Source organism: Lonchura striata, chromosome 30 (genome assembly GCF_050655825.1).
Source record: "Lonchura striata isolate lonStrDom1 chromosome 30, ASM5065582v1, whole genome shotgun sequence".
NCBI lineage: Eukaryota > Metazoa > Chordata > Aves > Passeriformes > Estrildidae > Lonchura > Lonchura striata.
In genome coordinates this window covers 5,302,224-5,323,639 of record NC_140732.1, presented here as the reverse complement: position 1 = coordinate 5,323,639, position 21,416 = coordinate 5,302,224, and the positions used below count along the sequence as shown (strand labels likewise).

General features: G+C 47.7%; 1 protein-coding gene across 1 annotated transcript; it reads right to left on the bottom strand.

Moving 5' to 3' along the window:
- Nucleotides 1-3,531: 3,531 nt before the first annotated feature.
- Nucleotides 3,532-17,300, bottom strand: LOC146764967 (TOG array regulator of axonemal microtubules protein 2-like). Its single transcript, XM_085563377.1, has 10 exons — nucleotides 17,146-17,300; nucleotides 15,386-15,491; nucleotides 14,590-14,825; nucleotides 13,178-13,330; nucleotides 11,903-12,020; nucleotides 10,856-10,959; nucleotides 9,248-9,452; nucleotides 7,131-7,347; nucleotides 5,990-6,076; nucleotides 3,532-3,767 (listed from the first exon to the last, which is right to left on the bottom strand). The coding sequence occupies exons 1-10, from the start codon at nucleotides 17,298-17,300 to the stop codon at nucleotides 3,532-3,534; spliced, it is 1,617 nt and encodes a 538-aa protein (XP_085419503.1).
- Nucleotides 17,301-21,416: the final 4,116 nt, after the last annotated feature.

The following is a 21,416-nucleotide window of genomic DNA, read 5'->3' as shown; positions in this document are numbered from 1 at the left end:
TGTCCCAGATATTTTACTTTTTCCTCTGCAAATTGTAACTTTTCCTGTGATACCCGTAGTCCCTTTTGTGCAAGAAAGTTTAGGAGTCGAATGGTTTCTTTTCTTACATTCTCCCTATTATTCCCCGCTATGAGCAGATCATCTACATATTGTAACAGCACATTCCCCGTTTGTACTTGATATTCTGTTAAGAGCTCTTCTAGGGCCTGTCCAAACAGATTAGGGGACTCAGTGAACCCTTGGGGGAGCACGGTCCATCTTAATTGCTGTCTCCGGCCGGTCTCTATGTCTTCCCATTCAAAGGCAAAATAATTACGGCCTTCTTCTGCCAATGGACAGACCCAAAAAGCATCCTTTAAATCAATCACACTATACCAGGAGTTATGGGGTCCTAGTTTGCTTAGCAATGTGTATGGGTTTGCTACCACAGGGAACCGAGTAATAGTTCTTTTGTTTATTTCCCTTAGATCATGTACGAGCCGATATTTCCCATTAGGTTTCTTTACAGGCAAAATGGGGGTGTTCAAGGGTGACATACAGGGCTCTAAGATTCCTTGTGCCAATAATCGATCAATTTCTGGCTTCAATCCTCTTCGTCCTTCTAAGGATATGGGATATTGCCTTACCTTCACAGGTATGTGGGGTTCGGAAATTTGGATTTTAATCAGTGGCATTTCCAGTCTACTAATTGTGTCCGGAGAGTACCAGACATTTGGGTTAATTTGTTTTTGATCATCCACGGTCAAAGGATAAGCAGACACTGCCAACTCTTGATTTTTCACTTTAATTTCTAATTGTAATTCAATAATTAAATCTCGTCCTAACAGGTTAAACTCTGCTTCAGGGACGAGCAAGAGTTCACCCATTCCAAATTTATTTTCAGTTTCGAATACCACATTTTTGATTTTACTTACTTTAAAGGGTTCCCCTTTTGCCCCAATTACTTGTACTTTTTCAGGGGAAACCTTACATCCCTCAGGTATCTGTTTAATAGTTGATTTCTCAGCCCCAGTGTCTACTAAAAGGTGAACTCTTGTTTATGGGGACCTATTTTTAATTTTATCAAGGGCTTATAATGACTCCAGTCCCCTAAGATATAGAGCCCCTGACTCCCCTATTCTATTTTCAATGTTCCCTCATCCCTGATTCTTCCTCTGCAATTCCTCTTTATATGTCCCTTCTTTTCACAGTAAAAACAACACCTTTGTTCTCTCCTTCGGGTTAAGGAGTTTTTTATTATTTACCCAGAGGTTTAACTGCTGTCTCACCCAATCTTTTTCTGACCCATAGACTGGCCAAAATACATTTTTTTGAAATCTTCTTCCCTCCCCATATCTTAGTACAATATTCTATCATTTTTTGCTTATCTTTCCCTAGGGTTCCAGGGAAATATCTCCAATTATCTAAGATATATGCCAGAGGGGTATTCTTAGGTACAGTGGGTACCCTTCCCATGGGAGTTGAAGGCTTGCTGCCCTTCGCCCCCATCTTCTGGAATATCTCCACACACACACACACTCGCTCCTCTTGTTCCTGGCCCAGTCCCTCGCGGGAGATGGAAAATGCAGTACTTAAGAGTCCACACTTGCTTGGCTCAGTATATCGAACCTCTCATTCATTATATTCCAGGAAACCCAATCCCGCCCGAACGGAAAACCCATGAACAATTTCGCCGCGAACAATTTCGCTCTGTGAATAATTTCACTACTTACGCGTCCTGCGTCTTAGTCCGGACTCCTATGCACAGAATTTTTATGGGATTTTACCGGTCTCTCCTTTGCTCATTATCCTAGACTTTAGGTTCATCGGTAAGGTGGGGTAAGCTGTTGGTCGCGGGGCCGCGAAATGTCGCGGGGCGCCTCCCCGGAGGACGAAAGCCCACCGTTCCTTATCCGAGTCATGGCACCAGAAATTGTTATAAATTTACGCCACAACGGATCATAATCCAATTAGAATTTTATTAATTACTGCAAGTAGGATATGAGCAAAAACAGCGCTGGACGGCCGGAGAGGCTCTGCTCCCTCTCTGCTGTCCCGATTCGTCTAAACAGTCTTCTTTTTATTCCGTTCTTTCCATGAAGTCCTGACAGGCTCCTTTGTTTGCAGTTTCCTTCTGTTTACGTAAGCCGTAATTGTGGTTATCTTTATCTTGTATCGTCAGTCCCCAGGTGTTAAGTGTTTGTGATTTTTCTTTATCTTGCAAATGTTGTGTCCGCAGGCTATTTGTGTATCCTCGTTTCATAACCAATACCTTAGTCTGTAAGCAGTCTGTATTTTCTCACACTCCGTTTCCTATCCTCCGTCTGTGGTTTCTCACGAGTCCGTTTCCTAACCTTTATATATATATCTTAATAAACAATACCTCAGTCTGTGGTTTTCCACATCCAGTTAAAAAGATGTCATCAAAATTCAAAGATAAAGTCAAAACACATTATTCAAAACTATGAGAACATATGTACATCTCTAACTATACTAAAAGAAATCTATAAAAGTCTATAAAAATCTATAAAATTCTATAAATTTCAATAAAATTCTATATAGTTCTAAAAATGCTATGAATCCTATTCTTGAAACATTCTGCGGATGTTGGGAAGCTTCTTCCTGAGCCTGGAGGAAACAAATCTCTTCCGGACTGCAGGCAAGGACTTTATGGAAGAACATAAGTACATCTCTAACTATACCAGAAGAATTCTATAAAATTCTATATAGTTCTAAAAATGCTATAAAGCCTAGTCTTGAGACATTTGTTGGATGGTGGGTAGCTTCTTCCTGAGCTTGGAGGAAAGAGAGCTCTTCTGGACTGCAGGCAAGGACTTGGTGGTAAAGGGGACATAGAAGGTGTCCAGAGAAAACTTCTTGGTATCCCTACGACCAGTCAGATCTGCAAAGTGGAGAGACCAAGGGTAACAGAGGCCACAGTGCAAACCTAAAGCATATAAAGCTCCAGATTTCATGGGACAGACTCCTTGGAATCTTCTAAGGAGCTGCAGGGAAGCATGCTGCTGCTGGCAGCCCCTTGAAGCAGGCCCGGGGAAAACCCTGACCTGCTTCCACAGGGCTGCCAGAGGAACAGCCTGGCCTCTGGGCTGCCCTGGGACAGCAGGGAGCCCAGAGCCCTGTGCTTTCCAGGAATGGCTCAGCTGCACATGCAGCCTCCTGCTCCTCTCCCTGCCCCACAGCTGAGCACTTGCAGAGCACAGCTGATTGCAGGGGCACATGCAGGGCACAGCTGTTCCCTGGCAATGTGCACAGGCTCTCTGGGCTGCCACAAGAGCCTTCCTCCCACCAGAGAGCGGCCCAGCTCCCCCCTCACCTTTTTGTGAGGCTGAGCCATGCTCAGTCTTCACATTGTCCTCATTGTTTGGAGTTGCTTCAGGGCTCCCATTTCATGACGATGAAGGGCGATGGAGAGAGCGGGGGTAGATGCACACCCTTCCTTAGTGTTTTGTCATTTTTGGCAGACGTAAATAAAGTCACATCCGGAGGTGTCCAAGTCAGAACTTTGTCATCTTTCCGGAGAACATGAGACCTTCACCAGCCCAAAATGTCAGAGAGGTTTTCCTGCACGCGTGGAGGCTTGCTGGCTGCACACTTCTTCAGCTTGGTGCCCATCACCTCGTAGAGGGCCAAGGCAAGCCTGGTGGCCACCGTGCGGATGCTGGCGCTTCGGACAGGCAGCGCCTTGTTCTCCAGGAAGGACCAGAGCACGGGCAGGGCGTAGCGCTCGACGACTTCAGGGCTCCTGGCATAAACCCACTCCACAAGCACTGCCGGGAGAGAGGCACAGCTTCTTACCCACCAGCCTCCATGCAAACAAGGGTCTACCTCTGCCTTTGCTTCTTGGAAGCCTTTCTGGCTAACATCAGCAAAATAGCACACAGAGCCCCATGATCCAGAAACGGGCAAAGCCGCTGATCATCCTTGAAACTGAACCACCAATACCTCAGGACTAATTTCTCCAAACAGAGCCTTGTCCCTGTGGCAGACTTTGTACTTTTACTAAATTATTTCACAATTTGTTTCTGCATGAACAATGAATGAAATATCAAATTGCCTTTTATTTCCATTTAGAAGTTGTCTAAACCCACACTGAAGATTTGGAAATGCACTGTAAGGAGGCAGTTGAGTGATTTCTAATAAAGGGGGTGATTCCATTTTGTAACTTCCATGTAAAGTGCCAGAAGTCTTATCTGACTCCCCTTTGCTCAGTGGCACACAGCAAAGGGCAGTATTAGAACACACTTCAAAGCCCCAGCCCACCAGAGATGGCAGCTGCTTGACAGCTGCCTTAGAAACATCGGTGACTAGCCGGTGTCTTTGGCAGAATGCTTTTGTGCCTTTCAACACGGAGCTGTTTCAAACCTCAGCATGTCTTAGGGAATTACCCAGACCCCACTGCCATGGAATTTGAGCATCTTCATGTTTTAATGGCAGTTCCCCTCCAAATGTTAGTGGCATTTTTTCTTACAATGTGCACTGAAATAGGGGCATAGAGAAAGAAAAATGCTACACAGGGGACTGAAATGTAATCAGAAGGCAAGTGTTTTCTCACATTGTCTCTGAAATCTGCTCTCTGCTCATTTTCTGGACTGAACTATATCAAAAACAGACAAAAATTTGCTAACAACAGGCTCCTTGCATGGCAGATTTGACTGAGGGGTTAAAACCTGAAATGCTAGGGAGACCAGTCTTATTTTCTGATCAGACAAAAAGTTATCTAGTAGCTACTTATTATTCTGTGGTGGAAGAGACTTCATTTTCTCTATGCTGTTAATCCACCAGCAGTCATCAACACTGAAACAGCTCCTGAAAGTACCCAAAACCAATCCTGCTAAGCAGGAAACGGGTAATGGTCCACATTTCAAAATGAGACTTCATTTGAGTTGAAATGCAAATAAAGTCATTGGTCACGACAGAACTTCAGAAAGAGCTATCTGTTCCCACTAAACCTGAGTGAGGACATTTGCACTTTCTAAAGTAGTCCTCATTTTTGTTCATTCCTTTATTTGAAAAAGAGATCAAAATAACTGCAAAACTATATTCCCTGTTCCTGGGGATCTACTTGATTCAAATGCTCTTTGATGGTGGTTTGAAAGAGCCTTTGACATTCCCAATCGCTGAACATGCCCTGTTCAGATTCATAAGGAAGACACAAAGACTATGAAACCTTCTATTTAAAGATGCTGGCATAATTAGCAGTGCCATTAGCCCCAGTTAAAGCAAGGCTATCAGTCGTCTTCTCTACTGTATGTTGAGATTGTCATTTTTCCAATCCTTGGCTACTGCTGACACAGCAAGCTCCTCTGAGGAATCAATTCTCAGCTGCATTTGTAGCATTGTGGACAGTGCTGACACAGGAAGAGGCTGTTTGCACAGCCTGAAATGCTCAGTGCAGTGCCACTTCCACAGCACAGGCAGGCAGCCTCAGCACTCTGCTTCTGCCCCTCTGCCCCCAAAGGCTGCCTTGCACTAAATCCATGCAAGGATAAGTGTGATAGACTCTAACAGAGTATCTGATAGAGTGAGATACACTCTGTGTGGTGAGTTTTGACCTAAGCTGTGACCCCAAGGCTCCGCATGCTTCAGCCTCAAAACTTTCCAAGAGCAAAACAAGAATTCTGTGAGAACAAAACAAACTGATCCCCTGAAACAGCATTTTTCACCATTTTTCCTAAAGGCTCACAGATGTCCCTGAGGCTCCAAGAGAGGAGCCAGCTGGGCTATTTTTAGCCCCTTCCTATCCTGGAGGTGGGTTCTGAGATGTCCCCGTGAGAGCTCAGCCCCCAGGCCCAGCGCCGCCCCCATCTCAGATGCTGCACAGCTCTGCAGCAGCCAGGGAAACCTGCCAGAGACACCTGCCCTGGGTATTGGGCAGGAGGGACAAGCTCAGCACCTCCTGCTGTGGCGGAGCTACTCTACTGTCCATTCCCAGGCATTCCCTGTAAATAATCCCCTAGAGGACCTCTTGGCTTAGAAGGGGAGGCCATACCTGTGATACACTCCGTGACAGCCAGCAGAGCTTCGCCATTCAGTTGGCTCCATTGGTTGCTGAGCTCTTTCATCAGTGATACTTTATCTACAAGTGAAACACACGTTTCTGCTTACTCTTCTGAGGTCATAGCAGAAAGGACAGTGGGGAGGGAAAGGGCAGGGGCAATCCCATTTTATAAAAGAAAGTCATATTCTGCTGATTTTTGAATCCTTTTCTTCTTTCCTGCCAGCCTACTTGGCAGGGTTAAAAGTTCCAAAAGAAAAGCTCTCCTTTCACATTTGAAAATCCAAAGTTGTCTTCTGTACCAGGAGCTAAGTTAACACATTTCACATCAGGCACCTCAAGAGTTCAGTTTCATGTAAGCACTGAAAAGGTTTTGCATCCCACAGTAAAAAGGAAGAACTCCATCCTTGGGACACAGAAAGGCACTGAGTCAGGCAGTTCATGAATTCACAGAGCAGCTGAGGTGGAGAAGGTGGAAACACCCCTTGAAGACCTGCCTCCTCACCACTCAATTTTTCAGGCATTTTCAGAGCTGACAACAATCTGTGTGGCAAAGGAATTTAGAGCAGCCCTTGTCTATGTAGGTGTTTGCTAGAGCCACCTTGCCCCATGCAAAACAACATGTGGAACAAGGCATGATTGACAGCTGGATTTAGACCAGTTTGTTCGAAGGAAATGAACTTGGTGAATCCTAAGTTCCCCTTTGAAAAAAGAAGACAAAGAAGAAAGGTGGAAAATAGGCAGCTAATGCCTATCATGTAGAGCCTTCCAGGTGGCTGCTCTGCAGAAGCTCTGATGGGCTGGTGTCCCTTCATGCCAACAGCAAAGCTGTTCATTTGGGAAGTCAGATGGGGCCCAAGCAAACTTTGCCTCTGAATTGTAGCAAAGCTGTAGTCCAGGACTTTGTCTTCAGATCAGCAGCACAGAGCCAAGGGCTCCTGGGACTTTTGGGAATTGCTGATCACATTCAAGCCTGTTGGAGGACTGGTTCCTAAGGACTGCACCTCCAAAGCTTCTGTGGGTGTCTGCGAGAGCCTTCCACAGACAACAGCAGCTGTCAAGGCACTCAGCGTTCTCTTGTGTCGCAGAGACAGAGACGCAGTTGAGGAGAGTCCATGCTGGGGCTCAGCCTCACCTAAATGAGCAATGGATCCTTCCAGCGCTCTCACAGCTGCGGCATGAATCCCGGGATCCTTTGAGTTTAGATTCTTTGTTATTCCTTCCACCAAACGGATGATCACGGGGCTCAGGGCATCTTCCAGGAGGCCTATGATTTCTGCCAGCACGTCCAGCGCCTTCTGCCTCACTCTCTTATGCGTGTCACATAGTCTCAGGTCAAAATAATCAAAAATCTGTGAAGAGAACAAATAACATGAGAACTTGATTAAAATGACCTTGTTTGAAGAGGGGGTGTGGAAATGAGCACTCAGCAATGTCAAAGGTGAAAGTGATCCTTTCTGTCAGGTCAGCCCTTGCATGCACAATTGCAATGTTTTCCTGTGGGCCTCTCGCTGGAATGGTTCTGCAACCTCATGCTGGTTGAAAGATTTTCATCTGTTTTAAAGAGGTTTAGTTGGGGACAGGAGAGTTCCTATGATGTTTCTCCCCAGCTATAAATCATTCAATCAATTCCCTTTATTAACTGATAAGACTACCTTTGCTTTACAAGAGTGGAAGCTGATATTTACAATGCCCGGGTTTCTATACAGTTGCCTCAAGTACTGAGGGCAATTATGATTCTGCCAAAACTATGGCTGGAGGAGATCTAGGTTTTATTTTGTTTGTCTCAGAACCTGTGTCTGGAGATGGGCAGGGCTCTGATCAACTCTTCCAGGACTCAGACCATTTCTCTAACTAACAGGTAGACTTCTAAAATGCAATGTGCTGTACAGCTCTCATTAGAGCAGGCTCAGTCCCTTGAAAGCCCATTATCAGGCACCAGTTTCTGGAAGAAGGGGAAAAAGCATCTACTGGGAGGAGAAAGGATAGCTCTGTCCTTAACTGTTTTCCTCCTTTTCCAAAGAGAAAAAAAAAAAGCCCCCCTGTGGGAACTCAAAATGTCTCTCAGACATTTTTAGAGGTTCCAGGCCTTGGTCAGAAGCATTCTAGACCCTGGCAGACAGCTGAAAAACAACTGTGATTTTGAGTTTGAGCCATGGAATGAATTACCAACTTTGGAGGTGGAACAAGCAATCACAAAAGGTTAGATAGTATAGTATAAGTAGTCACAAAGTAGAGGGGAAATTTTTTAGTATTGTACAGGGGGGTTTTAGCACATGTACAGGGGGGTTTTCACTTTGTACATGGGGGTCAGAAGTTCTAAGATGGAGGAAAGTGGGCTGAACCCATCCTTCTTCCTTCTTCTTCCTTACCTCCATGTTCTTGGTGATGTTGGCACTCATAGATTGGTTTAGAGTAGAAAAACACTTAGCAACGTAGGTAGTAGGTATTGGGGAATAATTGTAAACATGTTATACGTAATATATCTTATAAAAGATAGCAGCAACCCTGGGCGGAGAGAGAGACGAAGAAGACAGCAGATAGAGAGGATGCCAGGGTGTGTGTGTGCCTCTACCCAGGCCACTGATCAAATAGCTGCAGTCCAAGAACATAATCTGTTAGATAACTAGCAATAAACTGCCTTGAGACCGAACAGCTAAGCCTGCGGAGTTTTTCTTTGGAAGCACGGGTTGGAGGAGGAATTTCACCACCACATGTGGCCCCAAAACAAGGCTGGGGTTCCCACACCCCCCAAGAAGGGTGAGCACCATCTTTACCTAGAGGAATAGGGACAAGGATGGAAATGAGTAGCCAGAGCTGTGCCTGTGCCAGACAAGATGGAGTTTCCAGAAGTATCCTTTAAAAACATTTAGTTGAAACCAACCCAGCCTGAAACATCTCTTCCCCACTCAAACCCATTTTTTGTCCAGAGAATAAGTGCCATTATTGCTTTCAATGGCTGGATTCCCTTCACATAACCCAACTGGCAGTAGGAGACAGCAGCAGTTAAACCAGCAGGAAATTCTGTCATCATCTGATCAACAGCATCAATATAGAAAGCTGCCAGACAAATACAGCTGGACTGAAAAAACTTGTCCTGAAGCCTGGACCTGAATTCAATTTCTCTGGGTAAGAGGGACCAGCCTGTCCCGAAGAGCCAGGATGTCCTGCCAAGACACACTGAATTAACTTTACTTCCCCAGGCCTGGGAAAGGAGCTGATGGAATGGAACAATGAAGATACCCTACATACTTGGACAATGTTAGTGGAGATGAGCTGGGGTTTGGTTTTGGACAGGTCTAGGAGGAGTGCCACTCCTTCCATCCGTGTCTGAAACTCCTTGGCTTCCAGGAGAAGGTAAAGCTTCTGGAGCGGCTTCATCTCTTCCACAGCTGGAGGTAACGTGACCTGGGCTTTTGCACGGTGTAGGAGGCGTCCATCAGAGGTAGACTCCACCCTGGAAAATAAAACCAAATTAGGACCTGTTGGTAATAATAGCTTCAGTTAATTGTGACCAAAACATCTTGAGGAGCTTTCCTAGTGATGTCATTTCAAGCTAGAATATCATGAGGCTCTGAAGAACAACGTGAGCCTCACGCCAGTCATTACAGGAGACAATCTGCAAGTAACATTCTCACACTGCTCACTCAGAAACACCAAGGATGAGCTGCATCTGATCTATCTTCAGATGACTTCCAAGGCGAACTGCTCACATTGCTTTGTGGGGAAAGATAGACGCTACTTCCAAGTTTAAATGCCTCCTCATATGGGAGGTGTGTGTCTTATAATAAGGAAACACATCATTCTGGAGAAGTGTCTCTACACCAGGCATGACAATCTGGAAAAGTAGCTCAGATGCATTTGAACAGATGAACAGGGGCGTATCTGAAGGGTCCAGAAAAGCAGTAACAGAGATAAAAACAGAAGCCAGACATGCCAGAACTACGCTCACATTTTGTTTGCTTCCCTAGAGACCAGATCCACAGCTTAACAAACCCACTGGGAACAATTCTCCTGGATCAACCTGTCTCTTCCATGAGCATGGGCAGATGCAAGCCATGCTACTGAGACATGTGGTCACTTTCCTGCCACCGCTGAGCGGGACAGCTCTAAATAAATCCCCTCTGTTATCAGAGGAGAACAGGCACAAGCAGCTCTGCCACTAGCATGAAGAGACAGCAAGAACCAAATTCCTGTCTTAAACGCTGATTGCAGCACAGGGGGAAATAAACCAAACATGCTGTCCATCAAGTAAACTATATGAAGGACAGGAATATCAAGACAAAAAGTCCACATTGAGGCACCTGTTGGCCAAAGTTGCTCAGGAATTCCCTTACTACTACTACTGCTACTACTACTCAAACGTCATACTGTTTGAGGGTAAAAAAGCCATGAATCAGCCAGGCCAAACCACATGGATGAGAACTGTATCTTTGGGGAATGGCATCTTGTTTCAAGACTGGGACTTCTCATTAAAACACCCATCTACAAAAAGACAAAAGACTACACTGGGATTTAAAAAGAACACCCTGGTTGCATTTCCTTGTCCCAAGTCAGGCAGCAGAAACCTGGCCCTCTTCGAGCCTCCACAACACTGCCCTTGCCACTGCACTGGATGGTCTGAGCTGTTACCAATGGGTGTCTTTTGTTGCCCAGTTTTTGTGGAAGCCTTCCAGAGAAGTTGTGTTCAGCATAATGCAGAAGTGGACAATTTTTATCCTAGAGCATTTGTAGGGAAAGGAAAGAATCTCTGGCACTGGTCATCTCCAGCAGAAAGATTTTCCTGAGGAAGAGGCATGTAAAGCACATGTCATGTGCTTTGTCACATCTAACAAAAGTGCTCCCATCTGACAAAAGTACCGATTGCTAGAAGGCGATGTGGCCTGGGGCTTCTTTGAGCCGTCGCTCCTCTTCTTCACCAGGTTCTTCACAGATGGGCGTTCAGCCTTCTGGTTTTCCATCCCCTACAAAGACATCAAGAAACTCCATGAATCTTTAGAATTCAAAATAGGGAATTCCTGGATTAAAACACAAGTTAGAACCAGGACCACTGCTACCAAGGCTTAAGGAAACATTTCCTAACTTACAGAAATAAATGGAGCAGAGATTCAGTGATGCCAACTCTTTGTTTACAATAGCCCAAGGCAGGTTATGGGTGCTGTCATACGGCAGTGAGCAGCAGTCTAAAATCCTAAATTCATTATTCTTGAGCATAAATGGGAATAATGCAAACTGGTAGGCAATGAGTGTTCTCAATGGAAGCAGCAGATTTGGACTCCTTGGGGGTTGGCCCACTATTTGGTTCAACACTTACTCTCCCTGCTCCTGCACAAAGTCACACTCCCTTCTATAATGTAGATAAAAAGAAGAAAATCCCCCCCAAACAAACAAACTATTTTCCACTGGATGCTGATGGATTCACCAAGCCTCTTCCAGCTCCACAAGGCTTGACAGCAGGGAAGATATTCCCAAAAGACCAACAGTAATTATAGCAATTAGGTTTGACTTGGACATCTTTTGTATATTTGGAAATGTCCTTGGCACCACTACTTCTGGTGTCTTTTGCAAAGACACTGTTATCCTCAGAAGCACTATTCTCACTTAACTGCTTGACTGGGGGCAGAGTAGGGAGAGCCCGTGGGGCCTTGCCCTTGGATGTAAACCCATTTTCTCCTCTTTCCCTTTCCACTTTGTGATATTCAAAGAATTCAAAGCCCCACTTTTTCCCAAATAATATCAGTTCCTCTGTGGTCTGCAGATGAACAGGCTGGGGATTAACAGCTCATTCCAGGAGCAAAATGATGCAGCAGAAGAGGAATGAGGTAAAGACACATCGAGTATGTTTGATCTCATATTAGCAGTGGCAATACTTGCACAAAGGAGACACTGCTTCTGCCAAGCACTTACTTTCTTCTTAATTCTTGCCAGGATATCTTCCAGGTCATGGGTGGAAAGAGATTGTTCCAAAAACTTCTTAAATTTTGGATTATTCAGCAGCATCTTCACCATCTCCTGTCCATAATGCCTAAGGAAGGAAGGAAGACAGGAAATGAAAAGTGAACAAAGGAAGAGTGTTAACAGAAGCAGCTGATACCTTAAACTGATCAGGTGCAATCCTTGCAAGAGAAGGCATTACCTACTCAGCAAAGAGGGACATTTGCTTCACTGGACACTGCACAGTGTTGTCAGCTGAACACAAGGGACAAGAGGAGAATGTGGGGCCACAAAAAAATACCATTTCACTCTGAAACTGTGGGTGTGCTTCTGTGGGATCAAAGGATCCCAGGGAACAGGCAAAACACATCTGCTTTGTTGTCAGAGCCTATTAGCAATGTCCTGCTGCCATTGCACAATAATTTGCCTTTCTTTCACTGGCAGGGAAGCCGGAACAAAACACCTCATGCTTGCTTTGGATTATTCTATACTATATAGAATAATCAGGGGCATGGGCAGATAGTTGCTCTGGTGTCCCTGGCAGCTATTAATGGGAATTTCATCATCAAAGTAAGGGGATTTTGGTGGTTTGGGTTGGTTTTGCCACTAGGAAATGACAGATTTCTTCAAGAAGAAATTTGGAGGTCACTGAGCCACAGATAACAGCATTCTACAAACCTGCAGAAGTAGTTTAGAAAGACTGAATACATAGGCTAAAGACCTCTGAAATATTTCTAGGGAAGTCTTAGGTTAATGTGAAATAGATGTTTAGGATCCTTCAGTGATGAAGCCAACACTTTGCCTTTATCGTGTGCACCTAAGGCCAGTCAAAACTTTTTGACTGGCTAATCAGAGCTCTTTTGATCTCAGTAAAGAATCCTTCAAGTCACAGGAAGTTGGCAATGCTCTTTCTTGGTGGCCAAGCTCAGGTTACCCACTACAGTCATTTCCCCAGGCCATCCAGAGCAGTGGTCACAGCACCAAGGCTGACAGAGATCAAGAAGTGTTTGGACAATACTCTCAGGCACATGGAGTAACTCTTGGGGTGTCCTGCACACAACCAGGAGCTGGACTTGATGACCCCGATGGGTCCTTTCAAACTCAGCATATTCCATGATTCTGTGACCCTTATCCACACTGTGAGGTAACTTAATGTAACCTTTAGTTTCCACTCCTTTGTAGTTTTACCCTTTATAGCCAGACACAAAACCATGTTCCCGTTTTGGGAGGTGAAATGAAGATCATTACCTTGTGTCCTGGTGACAGTCCTGAGCAAGTGTCCCTGCCACGTGTGCCAGTGTCTCAGCCCTGGGTGTGCCTGCCAGCTTCGTGACTCCAATTCTCTGCACCAAGGACAGGAGGAGCTCGGCCGCGCACTTCCGCACCTGGACGTAGCGGCTCCTGGGAAGAAGAGAGCAAACCCTGGGCACAGGGAGAAGGAACAAGAGCAGCACAGGCCTTGGCCAGAGCCTGCTCCCTGTCCTTGCTGGGGGAAGGAGGCCTGGGCTCTCCCTGCAACTTCAGACACCTGTAGAAGGTTCTGTCCTCAGATAAACACAACGTTAGCAGGGAAAACACGCTGTGGGGCGGGAAGTTGCCGATATCCAGCAATGCAGCCTCTGTCTTTTATAAAGATTGGCAAGGGATACATCTGAGTGTTTTGACCCTATTCCAAAGCTGAGGAAAGGGTGGCAGGCATTTTGGCCAGGTTGTCCTGATCTAGAGACTGTCTCTTGGGAACTGTCAGGCCCAGCACCAACACTTAAGGCAGCATTTTCTTCAGCTGTCCCGTTGCACTCAGCCTGTGAAGGTGCCTGTCAAGTGATTCATCATCTCAAGGCTAAGCTGAAATATCAGTTTGAATGGAAAGTAGAGCTCTCAGGCCAGGACAGTCATACAAGCCTCCTTTTGGCAGGAGCTGCACCTGCTGTGCAGGCAGTGCCACACCCAGCACATTCTGCCCCATGTGCTGCACGCCCCAGCAAGTACCCTCCGTATTTCTCACGTTAATTGAATCATGAGGATACGTGGTTTTTCCCAGCACTGCAAAATACCCAACAGCGCTCACAGCGGTAATTGCAAATGTTTTCCCTCTTCCCAAAAAAGCACAAGGCTTTCTCCTTGGCCTTTGCAGGCACTTTCATTTCCCCAGTGGTCACCAGGTCTAGGAAAAGCTGACAGACTGGGAGAACTCCAGGAAGCAGCAGGAAGCTGAGTCAGAGGAACTTTAGACTGGATATTAGGAAAAGGTTTTTCACCCAGAGGGTGGTTGGGCACTGGAACAGGCTCCCCAGGGCAGTGGTCACAGCATCAAGCCTGACAGAGTCCAAGAAGCATTTGGACAACAATCTCAGGCACTTGGTGTGAGCCTTGGGCCCTTCTGTGCAAGGCCAGGAGCTGGACTCAATGGTCCTGATGGGCCCCTTCCAACTGCCCCTATTCTACAGATCTGTGATTCTGAGAACTAAGAGGCTGCAGCAGGGCAGAAATAGGTGACAAGAGGAAAGAAATGAGGTTGAAAGAGAATCAAGTCCCTGAGTTCACAGAAGACCCAGGATACAGGACCCTTCCCTGCGACCATTCCCATTCTCTCTCTCTCACCCCTTCCCCCACCCACACAGGAGAAGGTGAAGAATATCACTCAAAGAAGAAGAACCTACTTGGCTCCCTTGTCCATGAGAACAGTCATTGCTCGTGCAGGAGTCACCTTCTCTACCATGATGGCCAGGGCCTGACAGGCTGCCTTCTGAACAAACTCTGGGGAGTTCCACACCATGTGGAGAAGGACCGGAGCAACCTCATCCACCTCGGAATCCATGTCCTTCCTCAAGAGTGCAAACAGCTCTCCCAGAGTGACGATTGCAGAGCAAGACAGCTTTGACCGCAGGCTGGTCACCTGGGGAAGTCATGAGGGGAAACATAAGAATCACCTTGAAAAGAAAACCAGTTGCCTTAGACAAAACTCCCGGGAAATCACAACACCTCCCACTGTGTCCAGAGGAGCAAAAAAGCACAGTAAGAGCAGAAGAGCCCAAGCACAGAAAGGTACCTCCTCTGGCACCAATTTCTGCCCTCAGACCTGCTTACTACAGGCCTAAAAAATATATTTCACTAAAGTGTGCTACTTGACCCTTCTGTAATAGCAACTGCTTTGATTTTAGGGCCTTTTGTTTGAAAAAGAAGCAATTAACGCAAGGGCTGCTTTCAAACCATAAAGGCACAAGTCATAAAGATAAAAGACTCAGGTGCTCCTGTTCAAAAAAGCAACAGCTGTAGTTGAAGCACTCAGACAGGAAACACAAAACACAGGCTCAGGTCTACAGACTAATTTGCAGTGTTGAATTACAGCTTGGGCAGAGAAGGCACACCCTGAGCACACATGGAGATGAGCGAGCACACAGCTACTCTACACACTGTGTATGAAGTGTGGGGGACAATTCAGAACAATGTTCTCACCTCGCTGGTAACTGCCAAGCAAATCTCACGAAGTCGACAAAGCAGGACTTCTGAATGGGACTCAGCCAGCTGTTTGATGATGCAGAGTCCCTTCTCCTTCATCTCCCTGAAAGGCAAGTACCAAAAAGATGGATTTTTCTCTAGCCAAGAGCTAGGCAGCACCCTCTGAAATGACCAGGCTGGCAGCTCAGTCAAACCATGGGAGGTGCTTTTCATAGCGTAGTTAATGAAATCATAGACTCAGGATGCTGTGGCTGTCAAAAGCATACAAAACTCCAAGAGGCAAACAGGGGGGTGTCAGAGTCTTCATTTGTGGCCTTTCTGAAAACCTCTGGCACACCAAGTCTCTCTGTCACTACTTCCTAGAAGTTGTGAGGCCAGGCCATGCTGCTGTTTCTTGTCACGTCCCTGTACCTGTCCCTGAGACACAGTCCCATGGGGCTGTTCCTGGGACATTTTCCTTCTTTGTCAGCCCCAGCAGGCAGTTCAGCAGGGAGAGTCTGCGCTGCCACTCTGGAGCCAAGTTTCCACTCTATAGTCTCGGCCTGTGTGTCACCTACTCCACTGCACTGCACACTTTCCCCCAAAAAGCATCAGAGTGTCCCAGAACGGTTCCACCCCTGGGCAAGAACTGTTGAAACCCTGGCTTTTCCCAAAACACTCCTACCTAAAACAACCCCCACAACAGCAACATGTTATTTAAGAGGTGCAAACAACTCTATCTCTCAGCACTTGCTTTGCGCAGGCTCTCAGGTACAGGAAGGTCTGAGGGCTGCAGCACAGGGCTGGTGACCGATCCCACGGGCACCCCTGGGTGTCCTCCAGACCCCCACACCTGCAGGAGCTCTCTGCACCTCACAGGGCACCAAAGAGAAAGGGGAAGAGGAAGCAGAAGAGAAAAGGCAAAGCAAAGGCGACTGCACAAGGAGGCAGATTTTTCATGCTTATCCCAGTGGGAATGGAGGCCTTATCCCCCTGTGTGAATGAAGCATCCAGCAGAGAGTGGATGCTAACCCAGACATCACAAAGAGAACCAGTATCACCTGGCATTTGTAGAGTTATCACCTCTGGGCCTCCTTCTGTCTGTGTAAAATGTTGGGACACATTGTGAGTATTGACAAAACATCTCAGGCCCATATGAAGCAGTGAGAAGGAAAAGTTGAATTCCAAAAATGCAAGGCTCCTAGAGGATTTTCTTTCTTTTTCCTTCTCTTCTGCCATGAGCTCTTCAGAAGTAATGACAGACTGAGGGACTTGAAAGCACAACTCAGTCGGTTTCTCAGAAAGAGGAACTCCCTGAAGCTGCTTCTGGGACTGCCATGCAGGAGGTCACAGGGAGACCCTGTCACCTGCCATTGCTGGCAGCAGTGGGAGCAGAGAGGAATCTTACTCAGTCCCACTGGCCTAGTGGCCCAAGGCACCCAAACCTGCACTCCAAACTGCTGCCATCCTGCTTCTCCCTTCAGCCAGCAAATCATGTCGTTCCAGGGCCTTCTCTCTCCCCTCAAGATTTCCTTTGCAGCCCCGTGGAGCAGCAGGCAAAGCGAGGAAGCAGCACGGACCTGCTGCAGCTGGAGCACTGCTGCAGAGCAAGGCTGAGAAAAGGCTGCTCTCAAATCTTGATCCTCTCAGTGCTCTGCAGTGGTTTCACCAGTGCCCTTCGGCCCTCTGGGCTCTCGGGGCTCAGAGGCAGCAGCAAGACTCACTTCTAACCAACCTTAATGCTAAGAGGGACGCAGCGTGAACGGGGCCTTTCTTACCAGTCGTCGCTGCCGAGCGAGGACAGTGCCTCCTGCAAGGACTGCTGTGGGTCTGCAGAGGCCGTGTCCTTCTGCCCAGTCCCACGGCGCGGCTGCTCTCGGCGCTGGGCACCAGCGGCCATCTGCGAGGTCACTGTAAGGACAGGGTCGGCCATGGGCGCTGCAGCCCCGGGCAGGGCACCCCGCCATGGAGCGGCCTGCAGCCCATCTCCCAGCCAGGGCTCCCTGGGCACACACGGGCACTGGGGCAGAGGCTTCCCTGCTGCCTGGCGCCTTGGGCTCCTTGCTTTCCCCCAGCCTCCCCGGCTGGGCACAGCTCCAGGCTGAACCTGACCATGGCCCCGCAGCGCCAGCTCCCCAGTGCCACAGGGGCCACAGCCAGCGGCAGGTTCCTGCGGCCGCAGAGCTCCCGCTCCCTGCCAGACAGGGCCGGCAGCAGGGCTGGCCAGCCAGGAGGGAGCCCCTCAGGTGCCTCTCTTGTCTCAGCGCCCTGATTTCCCCCAGCCCTGGGGATGGGGCACTCTGCAACTCCCTGAGGAGAAACCTGCAGCTGCCTGGCCACAGCACCGAGCCAAGGCTGAACAGCCCAGCCCTGCTGGGCCCGGCTCAATCCCCACGGAGCAGCTGCCAGGGAACAGCCACACCTGACCCTTCCCACCTGACAGTGCCTCTGCCTCCACTGACCTCAAATATCCTAGACAGCAGCCAGCTGAGTGTACATACATTTAGCCTGCTATTGGGAAGGGAGTAATTTATGGATTTGCTTCTTTCCAAGCATCATGAACCTTTACTCTTTCAGAGGTACACACTTGCTGTATTTCAAAGATGCTGAGGTGAAATTTATTTGTCACCAAATGGATGTGTTTGCATACTGTGCACTGCCTAAGCTTTCTCTTGCAATTTCCAGTCTAGATGGTTGATAAAAAAGCCTTCCAAATGCAAACTGGGGAAAAAAGAATGCGAACACCGATGCAAATTGTTGGCAGACGCACTCTCTTGATAAAAAGCTGCATGCAGAGCCGGACAGCAGCACAGGCAGAGGGCCCAGATGGTGAGTGCACAACTGATCCTGGTGGTTCTCGTAGGTGCACGGTGAACACACCCTGGCAGGCTGCCCTGCAGCTCATCCCTGCAGTCACAGCAGCCTCCTGGCACCAGTTATCCAGATGGGCAAAAGGCAGAGCTTAGGCCTTTACCCCGATTTCATTCAGCTCAACTTTCCAATGGATTTCTAGAACCAACTGCTACAGTACTACCAAGCTGGAGTAACTCCAAAGTAGATTTGATGTTCAATCTCAGGACAGGCTATGGACCCGAGGTGCCAGCTGTTCTGCCTGAGGCAGGAGGCAGTTTGTGCTCCTTGTGCAAGGAAAAACCCGTGCAGGGAAAAAGCTGCCAGGGAGCAGGCTTACCTGTGGAGTTGCGTGGGAAGCTGCCATCCCCATGGATGGTGGACGTACTGGGCAGTAAGGGCACGTTGTCCTTCACAACCTGCTTCTTCAAGTCGCTACCAGGCTGTTTTCTCTGCCCACTAGCAGCTGTGCCATCGACAGGTGGTAGCCTAAAGCCTGCAGGGACCAAAGAGGAGCTTGTAAGTGGAGGGTGCTGGGCAGGGTGACAGTCGAAAGTCCAAGGAAACTCGCTGGAGGTGGGTAACATCTCTGTTATCCCAAAGAACTTCAAGTATAACAATGGCACACTAACATGGGACAGTGATCACAGAATCACAGAATATTAGAAGAGTTTGGGTTGGAAGGCACCTTTAAGCACCATCTAGACCAACTCCTATGTACAGGGACATCTTCATCTAGATCAGAGCCCCATGTAAAGTGGCCTTGAACACCTTCAAGGATGAACCAACAACAGCTTCTCTGGGCAAACCCTTCCAGCTTTTCATCCCCTTTAATTTAAAAACAAATTCTCCCTCATATATAATCTAAATCTACCCTCTTCTAGCTTAATAGCAAATTGCAGTGATGCTTGCCCTAAGAAACAAGGAAGAGCCAGTATTGCTTTGCTTTTGTTGTCCTGTTGCAGAGGCTGTCAGGGGAAGTTCCCAAAAGAAAGTGCAGATAACCTTGCATGATGCTCTCGGGCTGAGTGCTGCCTCCTTAGGGCCCTGCTGCCGCCCTCGGGGCAGCGCTCCCAGCCCTGCAGTCAGAGCCCCTGGGCCGGGATTCAGTCGGGAACGCTGCTTGCTCCTGGGGCTACAACAGAAGCAATGGATGGGGCTTCAGCACAGCTCAGCAGTGCCAGCTCCTCAGCAGGGAGCGGCAGGAGGAGGAGCTCTGGTGTTTTAATCAGAAGGAGCTGGACTTTGTTTCTTCCAGGCTGCAGCCTGGTTGAAAAGCATTCTTTTGGACTTGCCTTCCCTGGAGGCTGCTCTCCAGGAGAGTCTGAAGCCCCAGTGTACTTTGCAAGACAGAATTTTCTACTCTGAAAGACTGCAGAGGTGAAGGTGGGAAGCTGATATTCTGGTACTGACTCAGTGAGGCTATGGGCAAGACACTTCATGCATCTGTATTTTTCTTTGGCAAACAGAAATAAATCCTATGCAAGCTTCCGCCCCAATGCAAGCCAAACAGCATCCCAGCCTGATTGCAACACTGTGCAAAGGGCAAGCAAGTGGTCAGAAAGGACCACAAGTGTAGCCAACACTTACTTGCTCCAGCTGCATCCCCAGGCTCAACTGGCTTAAGAGGAAGCTGCAAGGATGCTTGATTTTGTCTCCTTCTCTCCAACTCTTTCTCCAGAAGCTCCATTTTCTTCCGCTCCAAGTTCTTTTGAGCCAACTTGCACAATGCAGGACGGATCTAGGTGCAATGGAAATACAGCACAGACTGTAAGCACAGACACACAAACTAAACACAACATCTCATCAGGAGCACAGAGTCCACAGAGTGCTACAGGCTTCAGTGCAGCTCCACAGATATTCCAATAGTTTCAGAGGAAGGTCTCCCATCCTCACCCTGGCTATTACACACAGTGAGGTGAAACACTTCAGTGCCATAACCTTCTACTGCTGCCACTGCAACCTCTGTCAGGAAGGCCTGCTTGAGGCATGAAAGTCATAGGAGTGCCCCAAGACAGATGAAGAGCTCACATGGCAAGTGAGCAGGCAGTTCAGTTCCCACAGGCCATGGCAGGAGAATAAACACTGTGTGCAATACCCAGCAAGGAGGGGTAATGAGCTGCTGCTTAACACTCATGGCCAGGAATTGCAGCTGTTTCTCACTTCCTGCCTTCGCAAGGATTCAGCTCTGAAGGGATCTGAAGGATTTGGGCTCTGAGACCACGAGACCAAAAGGAGGAGTCATATGAAAACAAGTTGCAGAAACACTGATGTTAATGAGCAGAAAACTTGAGAAGGAGAAGGCTGTGAGATGCAGCCAAAGGTATCCTGGAAAAGTCAAACTCTCCCATTTAATTTTGCAGCCTTGCTTACACTCAACATTAGAACCTTTGCTTCTCTGCTTCTGAGGATGCACTTTGCCCACGTTCACTGATGGTTCTCTGCCATTCAGAACTTCTCTAAAAGAGCTTTTGCACATAAAGAATGCTTCTGGCATGACCTTAGCACCATCTCCAAACCAGTGACCCTTTCTGGCACCACTGGAAATAGCCAAGCAATTGCTCTGTAGCTGTCCAATAGATTCCCAAGATAATCTCCATCCCCATCTCCCAAGGGGTGGAAGATGATAATTTCCAGTGACATTTTTGGCCAAGCACTAAACAGCCACTGGAAATGAAGTCTGCTCATCCCTGTGCTTACCCCTTACCTTTCCAGAGCTGTCCCTCAGGTCACTGTCACTCATTAAAACAGGACTGGTGGGATGATCCATCTCCTTGGCCTGGCTCAGTGGAAGGCCTGGTAATGGAAGCAAAGGTTCATGTAAATCTCTGGCAGACTTCAAGCCCCCAAAAACATAATTGTGGGCAACAGGCAAGTCAGGTTGCAGACTGCAGAGCTTCCATAAAACACAGAGATTGGGATGGAGAGCAGCAAGGTACATATGCCTAGAGTGTGATGGAAGCTTCCAACTTGAAAGCATTGGCTGACCCAGATGCACCAGAGATGGCATTTTGTCTGGCACAATTCCACTTGTCAGGGATCAGGCAAGGCAGGGAGGGAGGACAAGGCAGAAGGCATCTCCTCCCCCAGCCTCAGCCTGCCACTCTGACACAGGCAGAGAGAGCTGGGGAAGAGATTTCCAAAGGACTTTCTGTTCTAGGAGGTTTCCCTATTTCTGCCAGTGCAAAACCAGGCAATG

Excerpts from the sequence above, each read along its gene's own strand:
- LOC146764967 (XM_085563377.1), bottom strand. The coding sequence starts at position 17,300 with ATGGCCGACCCTGTCCTTACAGTGACCTCGCAGATGGCCGCTGGTGCC. Across the intron at positions 9,453-10,855 it reads ACATCGCCTTCTAGCAATCG|GGTGGAGTCTACCTCTGATG; the intron begins GTACTTTTGTCA and ends TTTATTTTCCAG. Across the intron at positions 6,077-7,130 it reads AGGATCCATTGCTCATTTAG|ATAAAGTATCACTGATGAAA; the intron begins GTGAGGCTGAGC and ends TTTCACTTGTAG.